Here is a 22701-nt window from a genome sequence, read left to right as displayed (position 1 = left end):
TTGACAGGAAACATATTTTAAAACTGTAAGGTAGAGAAAGTCATAGGCATATACTCTGCAAAACAGCATGGTCACTAAAACTTCCTGTGGGATCGGAATCAATTTAACTTCAGCAGCACTGAGTTTCAGAGAAACTGAAGCAGAATAACATGTTTTATAGTCTTGCTTTATTGAACTGCATTGTTAAAATTTAGAAGAAAAGTACTTAGATCAAGAAAAGAAGACAAGGTGTTTTGATTAGCACTGTACTTCAACCATTCTGAAATACTGATTTTTAAAAAGTTATTTTATTGTTCTAAGCAGGTAGTATTAATAATGGTAGTATTTGCATATTAAGCTAATAGATAGTTTATGTAAAAATTGGTGCAAATTTGTAATTATTGAACTTAAAAAAAAACATTTGTGATATTTTCTTCTATAACTATTTGAATAGTTGGTTTGGTTTTTTTTTTCTCCAAATCAGAAATTAAACAAGTTTTGAAAATTTTCAGTTTCTTAATAGGTACTGATAATCTAGTAGATGCTAAGCTTTGAAATCTTCTGTATATTCTTAACACTTCCTCCTTGCAGTATCCTCTTTTTGCTATGGTAATGGTCTAGCACAGTGCTGTATCCACAGTTTTTGAAATGGTAGCAGCTTGCATCCAGGAGTATTATATTCTTATAACAAGAATATAATAGCTTGTACAGAATGGGAACATGACCTGCATTTGCTGACAGGAAGTTTTTAATAGTTTAGATATAGTAAGTTGTCAGTATGTAGGTTGTGGGAGGAAATCAATTCCTTTTATTAATAAAACACAGTAGTGTTTTGTTGTTTTTTTTTCATAGGGAGTAGGCTACATGCTGTGCATATGAGCTGGGAATGAAGTGCTTTTTAAGAGAGGTTGGATGGAAACGTGTTGATAATGGTATAATTTCCCATGTTTCCCCAGCTGTACTACTGGGACAGAAAATGGAACAAATCCATTACATAACAGGTGACAAATTAGTGGTTCTAAGAACAAAGCCTGCTTTAAAGATTTTTTCTCCATATATGGTGTAATAAGATCAGGTCAGTGCTCTTATCATTCTCCCATTAATTAAAGGTCATCACAGAACTAGAATCACCCAAAAAGAAGAAATCCTTTTAGAGTTAGGCTTTGAAATCATTGTGATCTGTGGCATATATGTTTCACAATGAAGAACATAAACATTTTACCTTAATATACAGAAATATTCTTAAAGCCTTCTTTTTGAAGTGGAGAATTTGTATTTCAGGTTTATACGCCAAATATGTAATGATTTATGTGAAAAATCAGAAAGCTGTAACTTTTAATAGATAGTTTAACCATCTTACAGTGCCTCACCATTTCTATCACGCTAATATTTTCTTTTCAGAATTCAGGTTTTAATACCAAACTAAGAAAAAGTTCCTGTGAAAATCCAGATTTTCCTTTCACGGTATGAGTCAATACTGTGAGAGGCTATGAAATTTATGATTATCTTAAAACTCTTTAGATTATTGTGGAGTTATGGTATTAAAATGAAGATATTCTTAATAAGCTCTGGGAGATGATCCATCAAGTGTATGAGACTCAGACACATCTGGTGTTTGCAACTCTCAGGAGCAACTGGATCGCGAAGTTACTTCCTAACAAGCATCTGAAAAAAACAGCAGTCATTTACACATAGTTTCCATTAAATCTATTACATAAATGTGTGCATTGTCATTTGCTTTATTCAGTTCCTACTGCAAGGTTTGCTGGTCTATGAAATCTTTCAGTCATTTTACTTCCTTTAGATTCTGGACTGCACTTGAGCTAAAATACAACTTCTCTCAACAACAGCTCATGTAAAATATGGATTTCTTAATCTCTGCTATAGGAGAAGACAAAAAAATCAAGGCTGGACAGGAAATATGCATAACCTGAAGCTGCTTTACATAATATATGGGTCAAAGGAATTGTCTGATGATATGCTTTTGTAAGGCAGACATGCAATCTTAGCAATGTAAATGAAAATAGTAATACTTTATTGCTTCTTTTTATTTATCTCATTAACATTAAAAACAGCTTTCCTTGGAGTGTGCTGTAGCTGCTGACATTCTGGAAGAGTTACTCAGAATGGGGTTTTTGATTGGTTTGCGTCAAAACATTACTGGAAGAAGCCTCATACCACTGTAGTTTAACTCGTTAAACAAATGCTAAACTATTTTGATCTAAGCCTTTATTTCTGAACTTAGTGCAGCACACTGTAGCTGTGTGTTATTGCACATTAAGCTGCATATTAAGATTTGTATTATTCAGAGTTAAATGGAATAAGGAAAGGCATATGTGTAGGCAAAGGATACTTTTTTCTTTAGTAAATGTAATTCCTTGTTGCAAAGCATAGTTGTGCTTTATTTTATCCTTCTATGTTTTTTAGTTAGTTCTGTCTTGAGCACTGAAGTATGTGCTGCATGAACATGCATTTTCAGTGTTAAGATTCTGTTCTTACTAGGCTTAAAATACAAGTATTTTGTGAAAACAATAGCCTTCCCATATTGTTTAGAAGCCAGGAAATGCATGGAAGCTTTGATCCTTCTTTTTATGACAGTATCTCTATTTTATGATGTTCTTGTTTTCAGGTGCAGCAAGTGCAAACTGTACAGCAAGTACAGCATGTCTACCCAACCCAGGTTCAGTATGTGGAAGGAAGTGACACAGTCTACACTAATGGAGCTATGTAAGTTGGCAAATGATTAAAATGTGAATGTTTACTAAAATGTGAAGTTAAATATATATTGTCAATGAGATTCTTTCAACAACTGTATTTTAAGTTGGAAAGAAAAATGATTGAATCAAAATGATTGTTATTTGAAAGCTGAATTCAGTTTATTAAGACCGAAGAGTTGTGTAAAAAGAATTCTTGTGATTGTTTTAGTTGATGTTAAATGAAATTACATATCCAGCACAGTGCTGTTTGAAGAAGCACCTTTTAGGTTTATGAATAAGTTTTGCTATTAACTTTATTATAGCATTACTATCTTTGTAACAAAGATCTCTTCCCACAGGCTTTCTGTCTTCTTGGCTGCAATTCTAGTGGTAAATGCATAAAATCCTGCAATGGCTGGATTTTTATTAGAGAAAGCAGTAATGTAATTTAAATCCTTTATTCCATAAAACAATACAAATTTTTTTCCAGAGGAATAGGAGAGGCAGATGAAGGAGGATAACACTATTTTGTTTCACTGATTCTTTAGACTCTTTTCCGGCTGTTACTGTATGCTTCCTGCTCACCTGAACATACTTTTCCACCATTAAGTTCTTTTCACCAAAATGCAAGTTTAGATACATAGAATGAATAACCTGTGGGACCAGTGGAGGTTATCTAGTCCAATCCCTGGCTTGGAGCAGGAGAATATGAGACAGCAGCGTGCGCTTGCAGCCCGGAAGGTTAACTTTATCCTGGGTTGCATTGAAAGAGGGGTGGCCAGCAGGATGAGGGAGGTCTTTTGTCTTCCTCTGCTCTGCTTCATCTGGAGGCCCCATCTGGAGTATTGCATCCAGGCCTGGGTTCTCCAACACAGGAAGGATGTGGAGCTGTTTGAGAGGATCCAGAGGAGGGCTGTGAGGATGATCAGAGGGCTGGAGCACCTCTCCTCAGAAGAAAAGTTGAGGGAACTAGGCTTGTTTAGTATGGAGAAGGCTCAGGAGCAACTTCATTGCTGCCTTCCAGTACTTAAGAGAGATGATAATCAGAATGGCGACTGACTTTTTACGCATTCTGATAGTTATAGAAAAAGGAAGAATGGTTTTAAAGAGGAGAGATTTAGATTAGATGTTAGGAGGAAATTTTTCACTCATTGCGTGGTGAGGCATTGGAACAGGTTGCCCAGAGAAGCTATAGATGTCCCATCCCCTGAGGTGCTCAAGGCCAGGTTGGATGGAGCCCTGGGCAGCCTGATCTGGTGGGTGGCAAATTTGCTCATGGCATGGGACTTGGAACTGAATGATCTTTTAAGTTCTCCTCCCACCTAAGCCATTCAAACACATATCTAACAAAAATACAGGATGTGTGGGTGGCTGGGAAAAATAAGTATTAAAAAGCTGTGAATGGATAAACAGCCCTAAAATACTGTTTGCATACAGGAGGCTATGCATTTATATTGCTGCTGCTGATATAGCTGCTAACCATTTCTGCTCTAAACAGGGCTTCAAAAATAGGTAGAAATAGGAACTTGCTTGTATAACATAGCTTGTTCTTTTTAAATGAGTGAATCATTTTTAAGTGATTGTAATGTTTCCGAAAGTGTTACCATTTGTTTTCCATGAATTAAATGTTTTTCACACTAGCAAGATTTCATAAAGTTAATATTTAATGTGGAAAAAGTTTTCTAAAAAAGAATTGATGCCAACATTTCCTCTTTCCTAGATGACAAAGGGTAATTTGAAAACTAATTATCAATCTTGTAAGGTGGGCCCTTTTATGTTACATACTTTCCTCTGCTGAATGTCATTGCCTCAGTAAGCATCTTCCCCTGAAATTAATAAACCCTCAGAGGACAAAGTAAATAAAGAATGAATCCTCTACATTGTTGTTCCTGTTTAAACAGGAGAGTTCAAGACTTCTAGTATATCCAGTCCTGAATTTGAAGTAGTCCACTGTCACCAGCTTGTCCCAGATATACCACATAACAGTTGTCAGCATTTGTTGTTCTATGTGTACAGTCTGTAGCTTTGCATCTGCAACTAGTACGTGCAAGCCTCTCTTGTCATTTAGCACTCATAACTTCTCATGTGAGCACATGCACTTTTAGTAGCGTGTGAGTTGGGTACTACATGACTTCTTACAGTCCTTAATAAAAAGAGAACCAAATGTTACTGACTGATTAGATTAAGTCTACAGGTTTCCATGGTTTTTTTGTGTTTCTGTATCTGAAAATATTTGTTAGTTTCTGTAGAACCAGTCAATGGGATATAGCAATTAGCTAGTGCTCACTTAGCAAGGGAGCCTAATCCAAATTGTCTTTCTGTCATATAGAAAAAGAATTTACCAATGATATAATTTTTTTTTCAAAACTTTTAGGAACATTAACCTCTCTAGAGATTTTTTTTCCACTGAGGATGGGGCTGATCTGTGTTTTTACTCAGAATTCTTAAAGGCTGTCTTGTGAAATTAATTTTTCTTTATACTTTTATACTTCAGATTAAGAATGGAAGAATGTTACTTATGTAAATGGAAGTTATTGAACTTATGTACTACATGTTATAACACCGTTTATTTGACAGGAAAGGGGTTCTAGGTTGCTGTTGGCTAGCTTCCTTCAGAGAACAGAGAATAGGTTTTCTATTTGCTATTTTTACCATTACCTAAGTTACATGGTTTAAAAAAATTATATGTTTCTTCTCTGCTTGTTTTGCCACTGGATTTGCTTGTTTAGAGCTACATCAATGTGGGACTGGCATTTTAAAACTTTTGAAAGTGAACCAAAAGCTTACCACATCCCTAAACAAAGCTGGCACAGGCTATGTTGAGTTCTGCTGCGACAGGAAACACAGAGGCCAACCTCTCGTATGCTAAAAATATTTAGGCAAGTGTTTAGATTGCAGTTCATCATTTTCTATCCATCATACTGAGATGTGTGAAAGACAAGCTTCTTGGATCCTGACAAATTCATAGAGCCATGCTAGAGCCAATTTGTCAACATACTCCTAGTCTGGAATGTCTGTTGCACTTTCAGCAAACAGAGTTAGGTTTGTAGATGATGTGATCGACAGGAGTGATCACTACTTTGTCTTTTGGGTTGTTTTTCTATGATTATATATTTATTTTATGACTATGCTAAATCAAAATCTGAATTGTAACTCAAAATCAGATACAGGATATATTGCATAATCTACTCTAATAATGAAACTCATAATCTGCAACTCATAGTTAAGGTGAAGATATTAAGTGTACAGTTTTACTGGAATAAAAGTTCCAGTATGTCTGATGAGTTGTCCTTTATTTCAAAGTAAAGCACATGTAAACTGGCATGAACCCATATACAATAGCAACAAAGTATGCACTTTAAATATTTAGGAGGAATACCTGAATCAATCACCTGATTCTTTTTCTTCTAATGATAGGAAGTTTCTTGGTTGTCACTTAACATTACTTGGTTTTATTACAATTTTGAGTGTAATGATGTTACATAGTGATGTAATATGAAGTTTGTCACATACTTGAGAATATCTGTGTTATCTACAGTTGTTTATGGTTGATAACTCATTTGCATGCCAAGCACCTTGAAGCTAAAAAGGATTGTTGTTGCATTGACGTGCAGATTTGTCTGAATAGATACAGATAAAGAATATTGTGGTTGCACCTGTATTAAGAAGCCAAGCAAGGCCCCTGACCTAGACATGAACTTTTTTCTTACTTAAACTGTAGTTTTTAATAATGAATGTAATTTAATTATTCTCAAAATATACGTTTTGCCACTAATTCTTGTATAACAAAGAGAGTTTAGTTGTTGAGATTATCTAAGGATTGATAATGCTGTTGAATCCAAATTGTAGCCTTTATTCCTCACACTATTCACAAATTTGTGGTACTACAATTTGTGTAGTTTATGAGGACAAAACACACCTTTTATGCAAAATCAAGAATTTACTGTTTCTCTAATTGGAGTCTTTTATCTGTCTGATAAAAGAGTTATTATGAACACAATTCAAATTGTTATCTTCCTGGAATCTTCCTGATACTTGCTAGCATCTATCCCTTTTTCTCTGTTGTTATACTTACCATTCCACTACACCTGTGTGTACTCAGGTCAATGGCTTCCATGTGAGAAAGAGTTACATCAAGCTATCACCATCACAATTTCTACGCCTGGAGAAGTATGATCAATGATGGGGGTCTTTCTACTTACACTGGATCCTCTTGCAGCAATTCTGTTTATGTTTTCTAACAGAAAAACATTCATTCTTCTATGATTTCCATTTCTGTTTTTCTCCTTAATTTACTAGATATGATGTGTTTTACATTTGCTGGATATTTATTGAATACGGTCATCTCATACACATGGTGCTCTTTGCTACATTTTGATTCTAGGGTAATGGATTGTTTATTCTACACAAAGTAGCTATTTTACATTATTGCCTGTTATTTAGAGAAATGCATCAGCACTGGTATAATAATAGTTTCTATACCACATAACTGTACTAAGCTAAACTAAAACTGAAACAGGTTACATAGCATTTACCTGATAGCAAGTGTTACAGCTAAGTTAGAACAAAGGTCTAGGCCAGCATAGATACGTCCAGGCTAAGGATGTCTGACAAGCCAAAGTCTTGAGGTCTAGTAGATTTAGTACAAACCCTGTTCCTAACATTGGCAATACCGTATTTCTTGGATTCTAGGATATTCGTACTTCACCATCAGAATTTTTAGAGGTCTGCAGCTAACAGCCCTTATCTTTCTAAATTACTGATCATGAGAATACGACTTGCAAGAATTCTCCAATGTTTTCATTTACTTTGTTCTCTGGTTTATAGAATTTTCCTACAGTTGTGCATTGCATGCACTTTTATGATTTTATTTTCATGTGGAAAAAGATCTTGGACTGACTGTTGAAGATCTCAATTATTGATAATCATTGTCTGTCAGTAACATATTTACATTTTGATTGTGACTCTTCAAAATAGTGAGTAAGAACTAACACAAATTTCCTTTTATTGAATTATGCAGCTCTATTTTAGGTAAATTTTATAAAGCTGAATCTATCTGGTATATTTTAAGTTTTCGATTGTATAAAAAATATATGCATAAAGAAGGTCAAGTTTTTATCATTATGGAGCAAATTGCATACTTTAAATTTTTGTTCTCTGGCTACAGGTGTGTTACTTAGGATTTTGTAATGTAGGTTTTGATCTTTTAATTTGGCAATTTGATAAAGGGCGACTGCTGGAAAGAAACACTGTTTTATCAGTACTTCCATCTCTGGCTGTCTTGAGACCCATGTAGGAGGCTTTTATGGAAGAAGTTTATTACTTCATTTGGTTTTGAGCTGTTATGAAAAAGCCCTGAATCAATAGTCTGCTTACAGGAGTGGCTTTCTTTGTGGGGAGGCAGAAAACAGAAATTGATGACTTAGCCCTCCCCTTTATCATTTGATTGATGTACCATGTTCTGTTGTATAAAGTGTTATATTACTGTATAAAGTGTTAGGGTGTACAGTACTTTCCCTTCTTCACATGGCATATCGCACACAGCCTTCAGAGGCTGCAGCAATTCATTGGCTTCATTGAGGCCTTCTCTCCGCCTTAGAAAAAAATTCTGTTCTCTGTAGTTTTCATGAAACTCACTATCAGCTTTGGGACCACAGGAATATGCTAAAATGTTAAAGAAAATTTTTCCGATGGGAAATTGACTTTCTTGGTTTTTTTTGCACAGAGGATTTCTGTCATATTTGCAATACCATAGCATTGTTGCTATATAGCTAAAACATTTGAAATCTTAGTTCTCATCTACTGTTTTTCATATTTAGTATATCAGTAAATAATACCATGGTTAACTAAATACCACTAAAGGCTAACATTCATTAAAGAAATGATAGGAAAGAAATACTTAAATGCTTACCTGCTGCAGCAGTGTGGACAATCCATCCCAAAACCCAACTGAGTATTTCATAGTTTATTACTAGATTAATAAGATTATTATTATTATAGCATTCATTTATTTGAGATAGAATTACAGAAAAATCAAACATTTGACACTGAGAGGTTATACAGCCACTGTGGAGGGCTGCTAATATTTCAAGTTGAACAGTATAAAGGTATGCATCTTCAGCTAAAAATAAAGTGGATTTTATACACTGCTGTTTTTTTCCTAGTTGGTGCCTATAGTTGATAATAAGAGTGCAATTCCTAATTACTTATTTTGCAAGACTTTTCAAATTGAAACCTAATTTAATACACCAAGTACACTAGAGTTAACTTATCTGTTATTCTAACCGATTCCTGGAAAATGAAATAAATGATTTATTTTTTTTTTACTCAGATGAAGAGTAATGGAAAAAATCCTTCAGCAAAGTAGACATTTCTAAGACATAAATTAGCATAATTGTATAGGTGATGCTTTCTAGGCAAAAGTGGGAAAGGTCTCATCAATTATTTGCTCAAAGAAAATCTGGAGCTGTGATCAGCTCATGTAAATACTGAAACATAATGGGATGCCAGGAGCACAGATTTATAGTAGTAAATAGATCAGACTCTTGACATATACATAGAACCAAATAATAGATGCAGCCAGGAACAAATGATTTCCCATGTGCATGTGCACACTGAAAACTGGTAGAGTAGATAGCTAAATTTATTCTTTCTTCACTATTGTTTTTAATCCTTTCTTCAAAGTGACAATATTTTTGAAGGAACAGAATTGTACTTAAAACCTAAACCTATTAGTAGTATGTCAGTGTTTGTAATAAAATGCAGGACAGTTAATTTCTAAGGTCAGTGCAGGGACATACTGAATTTAGAAATCAATCTGCTTTCATGTGCCAAAAATATTTTTGTATTAACAACTTTATTACACAGCTCCACGTGTTTTATTTCTAGCATTATGTTTTGCAAATCATTATAAAGAGGGAGGTGATTCTGCCCCTCTACTCTGCTCCTGTGAGACCCCATCTGGAGTACTGCATCCAGTTTTGGGGTCCCCAGCACAAGAAGGACATTGAGCTGCTGGAGCAGGTCAAGGGCCACAAAGATGATCAGAGGGCTGGAGCACCTCCCCTGTGAGGGCAGGTTGAGAGAGCTGGGGCTCTTTGCTCCGGGGAGACCTCATAGCGGCCTTCCAGTACCTGAGGGGGGCCTACAAGAAAGCTGGGGAAGGACTTTTTATAAGGGCATGTAGCAACAGGACGAGGGGAAATGGCTTTAACCTGGAAGCGGGTAGATTTAGACTAGATAGTAGGAAGAAATTCTTTACTGTGAGGGTGGTGAGACACTGGAAGTGGTTGCCCATCAAGGTTGTGGATGCCCTCTCTATGGAAGCATTCAAGGCAAGGCTGGATGGGGCTTTGAGCAACCTGGTCTTGTGGGAGGTGTCCCTGCCTACAGCAGGGGAGTTGGAACTAGATGATCTTAAAGGTCCCTTCCAATGCAAACCATTCTATGATTCTATGATAAAATCTAAGAAATAAAGTATAACAGGTGAATGATTGTCAATGACATAGATGATGGAATCAAGTGCACCCTCAGCAATTTTGCATATGATACCAAGCTGAGCGGTGCAGTCGATACACTGGAGGGAAGGGAAGCCATCCACAGAGACCTGGACAGGCTGGAGAAGTGGGTCCACTTGAACCTAATGAGGTTCAACAAGGCCAAATGTAAGGTGCTGCACTTGGGCCAGGGCAATCCCACATACTTATGCAGACTGGGGGAAGAACTCCTTGAGAGCAGCCCTGCGGAGAAGGACTTGGGGGTCCTGGTGGATGAGAAGCTGGACATGAGCCAGCACTGTGAGCTGGCAGCCAGGAAGGCCAACTATGTTCTGGGCTACATTAAAAGAGGTGTGGCCAGCAGGGAGAGGGAGGGGATTGTCCCCCTCTACTCAGCTCTTGTGAGGCCCCGTCTGGAGTACTGTGTCCAGGCCTGGGGCCTCCAGCACAAGAAAGATGCAGAGCTCTTGGAATGGGTCCAGAGGAGGCCACCAAGATGATCAGAGGGCTGGAGCACCTCTCCTGTGAAGAAAGGTTGAGGGAACTGGGCTTGTTTAGCTTGGAGAAGAGAAGGCTCTGGGGAGACCTCATTGTGGCCTTCCAATACTTGAAGGGAGCGTATAAACAGGAGGGGGAACGACTGTTTACATGAGTGGACAGCAATAGGACAAGGGGGAATGGTTTTAGACTAAGGGGAGGTTTAGGTTAGATATTAGGAGGAAGTTTTTCACTCAGAGGGTGGTGATGCACTGGAACACGTTGCCCAGGGAGGTTATGGATGCCCCGTCCCTGGAGGCATTCAAGGCAAGGCTGGATTGGCTCTAGACAGCCTGGTCTAGTGGTTGGCAACTCTGCCCATGGAAGGGGGGTGGAAACTAGATGATCTTTGGGGTCCTTTTCAACCCAGGCCATTCTAGGATTCTATGAATTATAATAACTTGCAATCCTAGTCCAGCTCATGCTAGTCGCATTCATTTCCAGTGTAGAATCTTGACTTTGTGTAACATGCTCTCTGGTTAAATACTGTCTGGTTTGCACAACATTTTGGAAGCTAGGACATTGTAACCTAACATATTTTGAACTCTGATGAACTTTCTAATGCCACATTCCAATAAATACTGCATATCACAATTTTTTGGTAGGAGTAAGTGTTAGATTCTGTTTCCTAACTTCTGTCTCAAGACATGGTATATCACCAGGGTGTTCTTTGTAAAGATCCAGAAGATTTTACTGAGATTAAACATGCAACTGTACAAGAAAATAAGAGATGATGCTGTGACAACATTTGCAATGGGAAAGAAATTACTAAATGCCTAATTATTTGAGAATATATTACATATTTGTGCTACAAGTGCTGTGGAGAAGTAGGAGATAACTTCCTTGTTTCAGGTTATCCTTTGTGTGTATCTGAAGAGTATAACATCATATTTTTCTCTTTGCACAGTTTTGTGTTGAGAGCTCACGTTGTATTCAATGACGTTAAAACCTATGAGTTACTGGTTTCCATAGCATCATCTCATCCGGTTGGTATAGCCTGCATTTTTGGTTTCTAGATTAATTCGTTTTTGTTATGGTTAGCTAAAATGCTCTTTGCTGGGTTGCAATTATCATTGCATGTAATAATAACCCTTTTATCTCACTTTTAATTACCTCATTGACCTCTGTTGCTGAAGGTTTGCTTAATCATCTCCAATAATCATTTATACTTGAAGAACCAGTAAACCTGGTTGTTGGCACAAATATGTTTATCTCGAAGTCTGACCCATCTGTCTACCCCAAAGATTGTTCTTGGTCCAGTCATAAGTAGTTATAAGCTGATGTAGGTGTTGTAATACAACCAGTCCTTATTTAGAGGCTACACATGATTTATAGATCAGAACAAGGTAAATGCAAGCAGGCATTTCTTTTTCCCTACCCATTCCATGAAGAGTGATATACTTTTCTTCTGAAACACTGAGCACTTATTAGACTTCGCATTTGTCCAAAGTACTACTTCTTTAATTTCATCTCTATAAGTGTGGTATGTCTTGCTCATGCCCTTTGGACAGTCTGTTTCTTCTTGCCATGTCTGTTTTTACTGTCAACAATATCCTTGTCCTTTAATTCATTTCCATACTGTACTCATACCTAATAAAGTATTTCTTGTTTGGGAGAAATTATAGTGTTCCCTCCTTTCACAAACGTTTTGCTGAACTGTTTATTCTGAGCTTCCACTACTACTTTTCCTAGATTGACCCCTACTGCATAGGGATAAATTCTGTAAATTCAGTGAACTGTATGTTTCCAAGGCAGATGCAACACCAGCTCTGCTAGCAGTTATCTTGCTCATCACAAGGTAAGCAGTATTTCAGTGCTGTCATGAGGTATCACAGTGATACCTTGGCTTGATAAAACAGGTGAATCAGGACCTTCATGGTATCTAAACTCATGCACGGGCTATTGCAACACAAAGAACAACTGATTTTACTTTTCCAAATAAATATCCATAGATTAGCTGTCTACTTCAGCACTGTTCCCAAATGAACTATTTTACTTTGTTTTCAGGAGACTGCAAGGCATTTATTGGGGATTAAGTTTCTTGCTGCTGATTTTGAAGCTTTTGAAATACCCAAAATAAAGAAGAATTTGATTAAATAGCTTAAAGAGGGGTGAGAGGAAGTAATATAGTATGAGTCTTACAAAACTTTCAGGATTTTAAACTTGAAGTTTTGAAATTTTTTTAAGTCTCTGAAGTCTGCAGCCATAGTAAGAGTTCTGACTTTGATTGTTGATAAGGTGCCATATGTTCTTCACTTGTTTTAAAAGTAATGATTTGCTGAAGCTAAAGAAGGAATAATTACCTGTGAGTCTATTGTTTACTAACTGATTTTATGTAAGCTTTCATAATTAAAAAAAAAATACAGAACAGCAAGCAGTTATTTTCTATTACCTTTTCTATATTTTGATAAGAAACTAATCCTTGTCTAGATAAATGGAAAAAAAAAAAACACTGACTTCTAAGCCTTGGACAGATGTATTAATAATCTGCCAACTGCATAAAAAGTGAATGCTGCTTCCTCCTCTTGTGCACTTGGGTAGAAATGGCAGAATTTTTTTGTCATACTTGTTTAGTTGCATGGTTTTGCATGATTTTGTGGTTTGTACGATTACAATAAACTGTAGGCTTATGCAGAAATTTGGCAGCTCTTTTCTCAGAATGGTAGTACATTTAAAGTGTATTTGCTTGGACAGACTGTTTCTCAACATGAGCAAATCCAGGTTAATGAGGAACTTTGACATTCAGAATAGTGCTGTCAGTTGATTACAAGCAACATTACAGATTTTTATGTTTAAGCAATAAAATTAATGGTTAAGTAAACTGATTGTTTCCTATCTTTTGACATTTGTATTATCTTGCTTGGGAAAATACAAATCTTAGCAGTTGTGAAACAAGATAAAATATTCAGGTAGACTATTCAAAAATCAGGAATTTTGCTTTGAAGTAACAAATACTATGCAGTTAATAATTTTAAAATATGTTTTGGTGAACAAAGCTAGTACACAGGAGCAAGTTCATATTCAATAACTGTGAACTGATTATAACTCATGAAAGGTAATGGTTTAATATAAGTGTTTAAGAATGTGAAACATGATAAAAAGTTTCAGGAATTGAATAGTTTTTAGAGTATACTCATTAATGGTCCATGAATGTTTCAGGCTCAAAAGTAATTTTTAAAACGTTACTGCTGCATACCTTTTCTTCTTTCATCTTTGTAACCTTTTTACATGTCATAGTTTTGATTTGGTTTTATTTCTTCAGTGCAGTTTTTCATCATTGTACAAATTCATGTCCAATTTTAAATTCACCGTGTAAAAATAAATGTATTAAAATACCATTAAGCTTAGAATTTCAAGATGTAACCAAGAGATATAAAACATTTAAAATCAGTAGTTAAGATGGAATTCTTGAACACTGGACTCTCTTGGCTGAGATTTATATAATTTATTTGCAATTTTGCAACTTACACAGTATGAAAAGTATATAACATACGATTGAAATTCTAAATTTTATGGTAGGATTATAAAAAGTTCAAACAGATGATGCTTTATAAATTTTTTTTGCAGTATATTAATTACTGTATGAGCTCTTCCTGTCTGTCTTCTCAATTGTTGTCATACTTCCTTTCTCTGCTACTCTTCAGGTAAGGCTGACAAACTTTTCCGTAAGGTTTGGTGAATACTTGGTTTAATATTTTTACTGGATTAGTTATTTGGCGCATTTACTTGCTGAAATGTTATTCTCTGAGAAGGGATTATTTACCAATCTTTTTTAAGTTAGCTATAGCAATTGCACAGACGTTACTAGAAATAGAACATTTCCCTCAGCTAAATGAACAATACAAATAATTTATTTTCCTTTTGTTTTCTTTCCTTGAAGCCGATCAACAACTTATCCGTACACAGAAACCCAGATGTACAGCCAAAACACTGGAGGAAATTATTTTGATACTCAAGGAAGTTCTGCGCAGGTGACAACAGTGGTCTCCTCTCATAGCATGGTGGGCACTGGAGGGATTCAGATGGGTGTCACAGGAGGACAACTCATTAGCAGCTCAGGAGGGACCTATTTGATTGGCAATTCAATGGAAAATTCTGGTCATTCAGTGACTCATACAACACGGACTTCCCCAGCTACAGTAAGTATTTCAGACTGATGTGAAATCTTTGGGACTTAGTCATTAAGATGTTCTTGCAGACTGACATGATATTTGTTTTAGAAAGTACAGCAAAGTTATGCTAGCAGAGTAAGTAGTACATAGTAGTTTTTGGTGAAATAAGAAATATGTATAAACAAGAAACAGGCATGAAACTTAAACACGAAGACAGACCTTTCCCTTGATGGATTGCAAATACTTACATTTTATAGATTAAATTTCTGCATGCAAGTAATACCTGTGAATATTTTGGGAATGCTCACATAATAGTGTGTCTGAGCTTAGTATTTTTCTAAAAGAACTCAACCAGCTTAATTTTTTCTAAATAAAAACACAGTCTTGTGAATATTTATGTTAATAGATGTAAATATCAAATAATCTAGCTTACAAGTAGTTGTCTGTAACTTCCTGCATTTGTTTTGTTTCACTTTAGTGTATGTGTGGTAGCATATTTCAAAATATTCTCGTATTTTCAGAATACTGGCATATTTTTTCCTTTTAGCTCTTGTTCTTACTCATACATGGTACTTCTCAAAAGCCTGCTGAGGAAATATCTTATAATGCTATGGGAAGGTGCGTGCTGTTAGAATTACGATAAATACTGTTTTGGACACATAAATAGAAACATACACCCTTCCCTTAAAAACTTACTCAGTTATTTCTTATTCCAATTAAGAAAATGGGTTTATACACAGCTGTATAGCCATAATGAATGCTTTTACTCTGTTCTTTTGTGTATTTTGTAGCTACTGTAGAGATTTGGAAGTAATAGGGAAGAGAATTGGGAGACCTAAAATAAAAAGGGTTGAAAAATATACAGATTAATCATTACTCTAAATGACTAGTGAATTAAGGGACTTTATTTTTAGGAAGCAGTGTAACAAGTTAAGTCTAGCATTCTTTTAAATATTAATTTGGTATAATGAACATTTACAATAGCATTGGGTAATTTAGATGATTCAATAAAATACCTTGATTTTGATTCTTAAAGTAGTTGGCATAGATAACTACAAGATTTTTGTACAATGTATAGATACATTATTTCCTATAAACTTTTAGACTACTTTAACTATATAGTATTATTTTGTGGGAATAAAAATTGCAAAGATCCATAGTGAATGAATTGCATACATATCAATTGCACTGCAGGAGCCTTCAGCTGGCAACAGAATATTGTATTTATATTTAGAGACTAAATAAAAAAGAGTGTTAACATTTAGATGTGTTTTAAATGATTTTAATAGAAAATAAGACATTTCTGAGTTTTAATTTGAATAAAATAAAGACTTTTATGATTTCTTAAATATTAATTATTTGAAAGATATTTCTTGCAATTTTTGTACATGACTTTGTGACTATCAAGTACAGGTAGAACAAGAGTAGTTTTCTGTGGCCACAAGTAAGAAGCAGATGTAGATCAAATAAAATTCGAAAAGTGATATTACTTTAAATACTTAGGTACTAATGACATTTCTATGTTTTTGTAGTTGTTTTAAGTTGCTCTGCATTTAAATACAAATATTGCCTCTTTCATGCTATATTTCTTCTTAAGAAGAACTTAAGAGCACATGGAATTTAGTGTTTTGCTTATCATGTCATAAGTTTAGTTTTTTACTATGACAGCAAAAGTCAGTCATGAAATGTTTATCTGAATTTGAAATCAAATGAGATTTAAATATGTCAAGTAAACAGTAGTGTAGACTTAATGTGGTTGAATATCCTAAAATTACTTGAATAATATCAAAATTCTGTGCTATATTTTACAAATTAAAAACAATTTAGATTTTGTTGTCAAATTTACAAAATCTAACAAAATCTGAGGTTCATTCTTTAAGCAACAACTTCCTGTTGCTTTATTTATTTATTTATTTATTTTCTATAGTATAGTTCTATACGGAAGACATTAGAATATATCAGTAGTGGATTTCTTGCTGTTTAAGTGGGCCACTGATTTTAGGTTTTATCATTTTAGGCTCTCGATACTTGCAGTTGACCTGAAATATTCAGGAGTCAGTTGAAACATAAAAGATTCAGCTTAGACTGTGATGTTAAAACACCAGGTCTGTTTACATTTCACTATGTAAAACAGACTGATGCAATATTTTATTTAGATTGCCTCTTAGAAAGCTAGATCTCTTCTCTCATGATCCTCATTTGATCTTCACCATTATAACATTTTTCATTCTTATATACAGCGTTTTTTGGGGACATTAAAATAGCATGTATCTAAGCTGGTTTGCTATTAAAATTTTCAGCAAATATTTCCTAACATTGAATTAGTTTGGAGAATTTTCACATAGAGAGAAAGCACATATAAATAAGTGAGGCATTACTTATTATCAATAAGCTTTGTTTACTCCTGCCAGAGAGGTATTAGTTTTGTTTACTGCTTACAAGAGAGAACTTCATTTCTGTTGTTATTCACCATCACTGATGAAGTCATTACCTTTCTATCGTAAGTTATGTTAGCTTTTTCTGCTGCATTTGGCTGGAGTTTAAAAAAAAAAAGCAGTTTTGGGTTAAAAGTCAAATGTGTGAAGTAAGTATGTGTTATTAACTATGTCTTAGATGAATGAAACGTAAAAATTTAATTTACTTTTGACCACTTAAAAAAAATTCTTCTGTACAGTAGTCAATAAAATACACTTAGTGAGCACGAAGAAAATTTGTTAACATTTTTTCAGTTATTTTATTTCCATTGATTTAATTGTTTCTTTCCATGGTGTCTTTGGCTCAGGTATTAAGTTACTCCTCTACTTCCTAAAAATGTTTTTTTTCCTCTTAAAGTAGAATAGCCTTCAGACTGTAAGTCTTTCTATATCAGATTTTAGGGAGATAAACTACGTTGTACAATGACCATTTGGATATGAATATACGTAGGCTGGGATTGTGTTGAGCAAGAGGTGATTCAACTTAGCTGGTTATCTATTTGAAATTAATTTAGATGTCGTAACTCGCATGAAAGGTGAATCTCCTCACTTTACTGGTGGTTATCATTAATGAAAGTCCAGCTATGGTTAGGAGTCTGGAGTCTTAACTAGAAAATTGAATTGCGTTATTAATAGTGAAATGTAAATCATCTTTCAATCTTTTTTTTCTGTATATGTCTACAGATTGTTCCTGTGATTAAACAGAATGATCTAATCAACATACTACATGTTATCATAATTTTTTAAAAATAATATAATTTTTAGTAGTAAAGATATTGTTATGCTTGTCAGCCAGTGAGAGGCTCCTGTCCTGTTAGTGCTAATTTTTGCAACAAGCTTTAGTACTGACCTGTAATTACAGTTGTCACTTATCAGTCATCACTAACTGTAGGAGGTCTCCACTTATGCTGTTGCAGAAGTTTATCTTCTTTCAGAGCATATCTAAATATATATGAAAATAATAGCAGAATTAATATTCATTTTTTGTATTACCACAAATTATTACTTCTCTTAGTAAGTACAGTATGCAAAATATGCTCCTAACTTTAAAGGAAGGATGATACCTACCCAAAATGTGCAATTAATTGAGTGAGAAGAAGAAAAGAGGAAGAAGAAGAAGTTAGGAAGCCTAGTGTAAATATCATATCTTGATAATATAATTTTAGTAGAGTTATTTTAATTATTTTAAGAACAATAAACAACAAATATTCTGAGCTGAGAGGGTTATAACTTGGAAAATAGTTGAGATTGTATTAATTAATCTCTTTCCCAGTAGAGAAACTCCTTCCAACTCCATTCTTCGTTTTTTCTGATAATCTGCTGCAGAATTTTTAGTTAGCTGGATCCATTTTATATTTTTTAGCAAAAAACGAACTATTTCTGATAAAATAAAAGATGCATAGATATTTAGGCTGCAAAGGAATATTAGGTCAAGCAGACTGACATCTTATACTGTAACATGTCTTTTGTGGAAAAAGAAGCATCCATTTCCAGATAGGAGAAGGCAGATAAAGTTTTTTTCTTTCTTCTTTTAAATTAATTGTATTAATGGTTAATCACTACCATTGATAAAGAAATAAAAAAAGATTAGGTGGTGTTAATTAGCTTGTGGGTGAGAAAATTGGAGGATTTGATGACCTTCTGCCTTTATGAACTCCTTTCTCAAAGACTTTTCTTTGGTTTCTCCTTGAGAACTCTGGAGCATCACGACTCTCTTCCAGAATAAGAGATAGGTTTCAGTGATGCAGTGTGACCATATTAATTTTTATTTCTCTACCCCTTTGAGTCCCTTGCTGTTCCACTGTATTTCTTGAATTGATGCTGTGCCCCTTCCACAAGAGCAGGAATCTGGGGATAAGGGAGAATGACCTGACAAAGGTCCTCTACACCTACCCTGTCCTGCATCTGGCTTGACCTTGTTTCTCTTCTGAGTTGGTTTTGCTTCAGCTTCCAGTCATTGGCTTTTGTTGTGATTTCTACCTAAAAAGCCTTGTAGCACCTCATAGTTTGTTTCCACCAGATATTTATTCTGGTATTTTTACGTAAAAAATGAAAACAGAGTGGTGTTTGAAACAAAATTTATTCCAGTGTAGCATTCCACTTATTGATACAAAAAAATATTGCTTAAAATACAACATTTTTTTAATTATGAAATAATTGAAATAGATATCTTTGAACCCATGAGAATAATTTCTATTAATTTCTTTACTTTAACTTGAAATTATTAAACTGGATGCAAGATGACTTGTCACTAATGTTATTACAACAGTCATTATCTCTGGAGTGCAGACATCACCTTTCTGGAGAAGTGGATTTTTCTGATTCTGATTAAATTCCTGTTTGTTCTAAAATAGCCAGTATACCTCTCTCTGGCTCTGTCTTGCCATAAATACTTTCAAATTTGGTGTTAGTAATAATAGTAATCTGAACCCAGCTTTTCTTTTAGGTTCTCACTTTTGATTTTCTTATGTGAGGAATGTGAAGATTATATATGTGACATTTCCACATGTTTTTTAGAGTGGAGAACTTTTTTTGTTTTTCATGAAAGCATTTGTATCAAATATGGGGGAAACTACCACAGAGAAATCCAGCTTAGAATATGTTTGAAGCTATATATGAATATTGAAGAATATGTTTGAAGCTGACCATATGTTTGAGAACCATGAGCACAGAAATGGACGGCATTTTTTCATTTGCAGCTTTAGGAAAGAAAACATCATCTGACCTGAAACCCAAACATTTTGGATTTTTACTGGCCTGTGGCTGTTCTGCATGCTTTTTCAGATCAATTAAGTCAGGTCTTAAACTTCTGCTAATTGCCTGCTTTATGTCCTCACCAACTCAGAACAACTTATTATAAATACTTTGTGTTAATTAGTTGAATCATGAAAAAGTGCCGTTACTTTTGCCATTGGCTCTTAGGAAGGTATTATACATATCTGAAACTATTATGTATATTATGTTTATCTATTAACATGTTAATGAAAACTGAGACATAAACTAACAAGAACATTTAATAACTTCTAAATCAGTAGATCACATAAAGACTGAACAATGTGGATTTCTGGATGTCTTTACTGGGGTCAAACTATTGAACTTATTGACCCAATGGAAATACCCTTAATCACTAACAACTGTGTCCAAATATAAAGCAAACAATGAAAATTGAGATGTCTAGAAACACAGTATTCATGACTGTCATGTTCTAATTTGGTCGTCCATCCTCCTCCCCCACGTGGCTTATGTTACTATAAAAGCTGATTATCATGCAATATTTAACATGGTTATATTCAAGTTATTGTGGGAATGATAAAATTATAGTGTACATTTCAGTTATCAGTCAGAACATTTTAATAAAGAATTTTTTTAGTCTTTTTAAGAGAAGAAAAGGAGAAATGTATGACTGATCACACATTCAAATAAATGAATATGTAATTCCTTTTTTTCATTAAGCATTTCAAATGCAAATATTGTTAGCTGTGCCTGGACTCTCTCAATGTGTATTGCTAGAAATGCAAAGATATTAGTCTTCTATTTGTATTTATGCAAAAAAGTTGACATTACTTTCATATTCCAAATACAATAATAAAAATGACTACATTACCTGTGTAATTAATGTTCATATGTGTTTGAATGCTGTTTTGAATAAAGATGAGAATGATTTGGTGTATTGAAAATCTTCCTTCACATTAAACATTTTGTGTTCAAAACTACTGATGATGTGATTGTATAGCCTACATTGGAAGGTTTCTTTATTAGAAAGAGAGGTATCTGTCAGATAAAGCCAAAAGCTCACCTTATGAAAATTTAGACTAGAAATAATGAACAAAATAATTGGTAGTTAGAACAATTTGTGTTGTGCAGCTTGACTCCCTAGAGTATGATGATGACTTATTTTAAATATAGAACTGGTATCCTTCTGAGCTTGATGAATTAATTAACATTTTAGTGATGACCAGCACTGCTTGGCTTAGGTTATGCAGAAAAAGTGGACTAGATGATCCTAAAACTGTGAAAATCTTGTTTTAAAATCTGGGGATCTGCAAAGACAGAGTCATTGTCCTCAGTGGCAGTACTGGTGAAAGCTACTTTAAAAATAAACCTCAGCTAAAAGTTCTCCCAAGTGACAAAAAAAAAGTGCTCTCTTTATTTGGTTAATTGCATTGCACCACAAGACACTGAAGGAATGTGGCAGTGAGAAATGTGTGTCATCTGTATAGCCTCTTTGTAAGAGCAATTATTTCTACTTTTAACCAATTGGTTATCTGAGCAAACAGGACCACGTGTTGCAGAAGCATAATGAAAGTAATGCAGTAGCAGGAATGAGGTGTAACTTTAGTGTTGTAGTACTGTTGTAAACTAATCATTGTTGAACAAGTGACCTAAGATTCAGAATTAGGACTTACATATGTGTGCATACTTTGATTATAGAATCGTGTTAAGAAGGGAAATTCTTACCGTATGCAGCAAATTGATCTTACTATAATGATGTTTAAACTTGTATGTTTTATCATGCTACATGCTTTTAAAATTTGAACTTTTCTGTGTGATTGAGTTCTCTAACTTCATAGTATTTTCCATTGAAGCAAGAAGAAATCAGAATATTAAAGAAAGTTGTTGTCATGTCAGAGTTCATTTTCTTACATAGTAATCATATTCTCAATACACTTCTCTGGAAGTTTTACATAGCTGATATTAAGCAGTTATAGGAAAGAAACAAGAAATGATTTCTCATCACTATTGGAATAAAAATACTGGCCTGTCACACTGTAAAGAAGGGAGAAGCTAATTTATTACGTGCAGTAAATTTGAATATCAACTAAAGTATTTTTCAGTTTCTGGTATTCAGAGAATGAGTTAGTCTAACATTGATAAATTATACCACTAAAATCTTTAGATAATACTGTGATGTTTGAAGTTGAATTGGGAAGGCTAATTTTAAATAGTCTACAGGGAAAACGATACGTGGTTTTAAAAATCTAAGTGCCATTTTCCATGCTTTTGTTTTGGCCATTTAATGTAGCTATTTAATTATATGCCTTTTCTTACTGCACATCCCATTGTCTCTGTCATTTTCAGTGTTGTTCTTGCTTGGTTAAACTACAGTTAGGTTCCAATTTTACTCTTTAATGTTGTTGTTATAGAACATGGAAAGATCCATTGATATTCAAAGTGAAAAGACTGGGAATGAATGTGTGAGTGTTTATACATTTGCACTTGGAAAATACTGTATATTTAATTAGTGGTATGTTGTTCTTTTCCCTTTAAAAGACTAAATTATTGTGAAAAAATAAGCTGTTTTTCTGAAGGCTGGATCCTGCTGTCTGTGTGATCCCTGACTTTCTATTTACTTTGACAGTTGAGGATACTTAGATGGTGCTGCAGCACCGTCTAATCTTGTGCCATT

The 22701-nt window shown here is 34.5% G+C and overlaps 1 protein-coding gene across 2 annotated transcripts in view; it reads left to right on the top strand.

Annotated features, from left to right (window-relative positions):
* The window catches only part of RFX3 (regulatory factor X3), a 133616-nt gene that overhangs the window by 76622 nt on the left and 34293 nt on the right, over positions 1-22701 (top strand). For both annotated transcript variants that reach the window (XM_021381307.1, XM_021381308.1), the window contains exons 3-4: positions 2609-2706; positions 14589-14847. In XM_021381307.1, the coding sequence (XP_021236982.1) occupies positions 2609-2706; positions 14589-14847 (357 nt within the window). The remainder of the gene's footprint in view (positions 1-2608; positions 2707-14588; positions 14848-22701) is intronic.

The sequence above is a fragment of the Numida meleagris genome, chromosome Z (genome assembly GCF_002078875.1).
Source record: "Numida meleagris isolate 19003 breed g44 Domestic line chromosome Z, NumMel1.0, whole genome shotgun sequence".
Taxonomy (NCBI): Eukaryota; Metazoa; Chordata; class Aves; order Galliformes; family Numididae; genus Numida; species Numida meleagris.
Note: the sequence above shows the minus strand (reverse complement) of the source record. Positions and strands in the feature narration are given on the sequence as shown.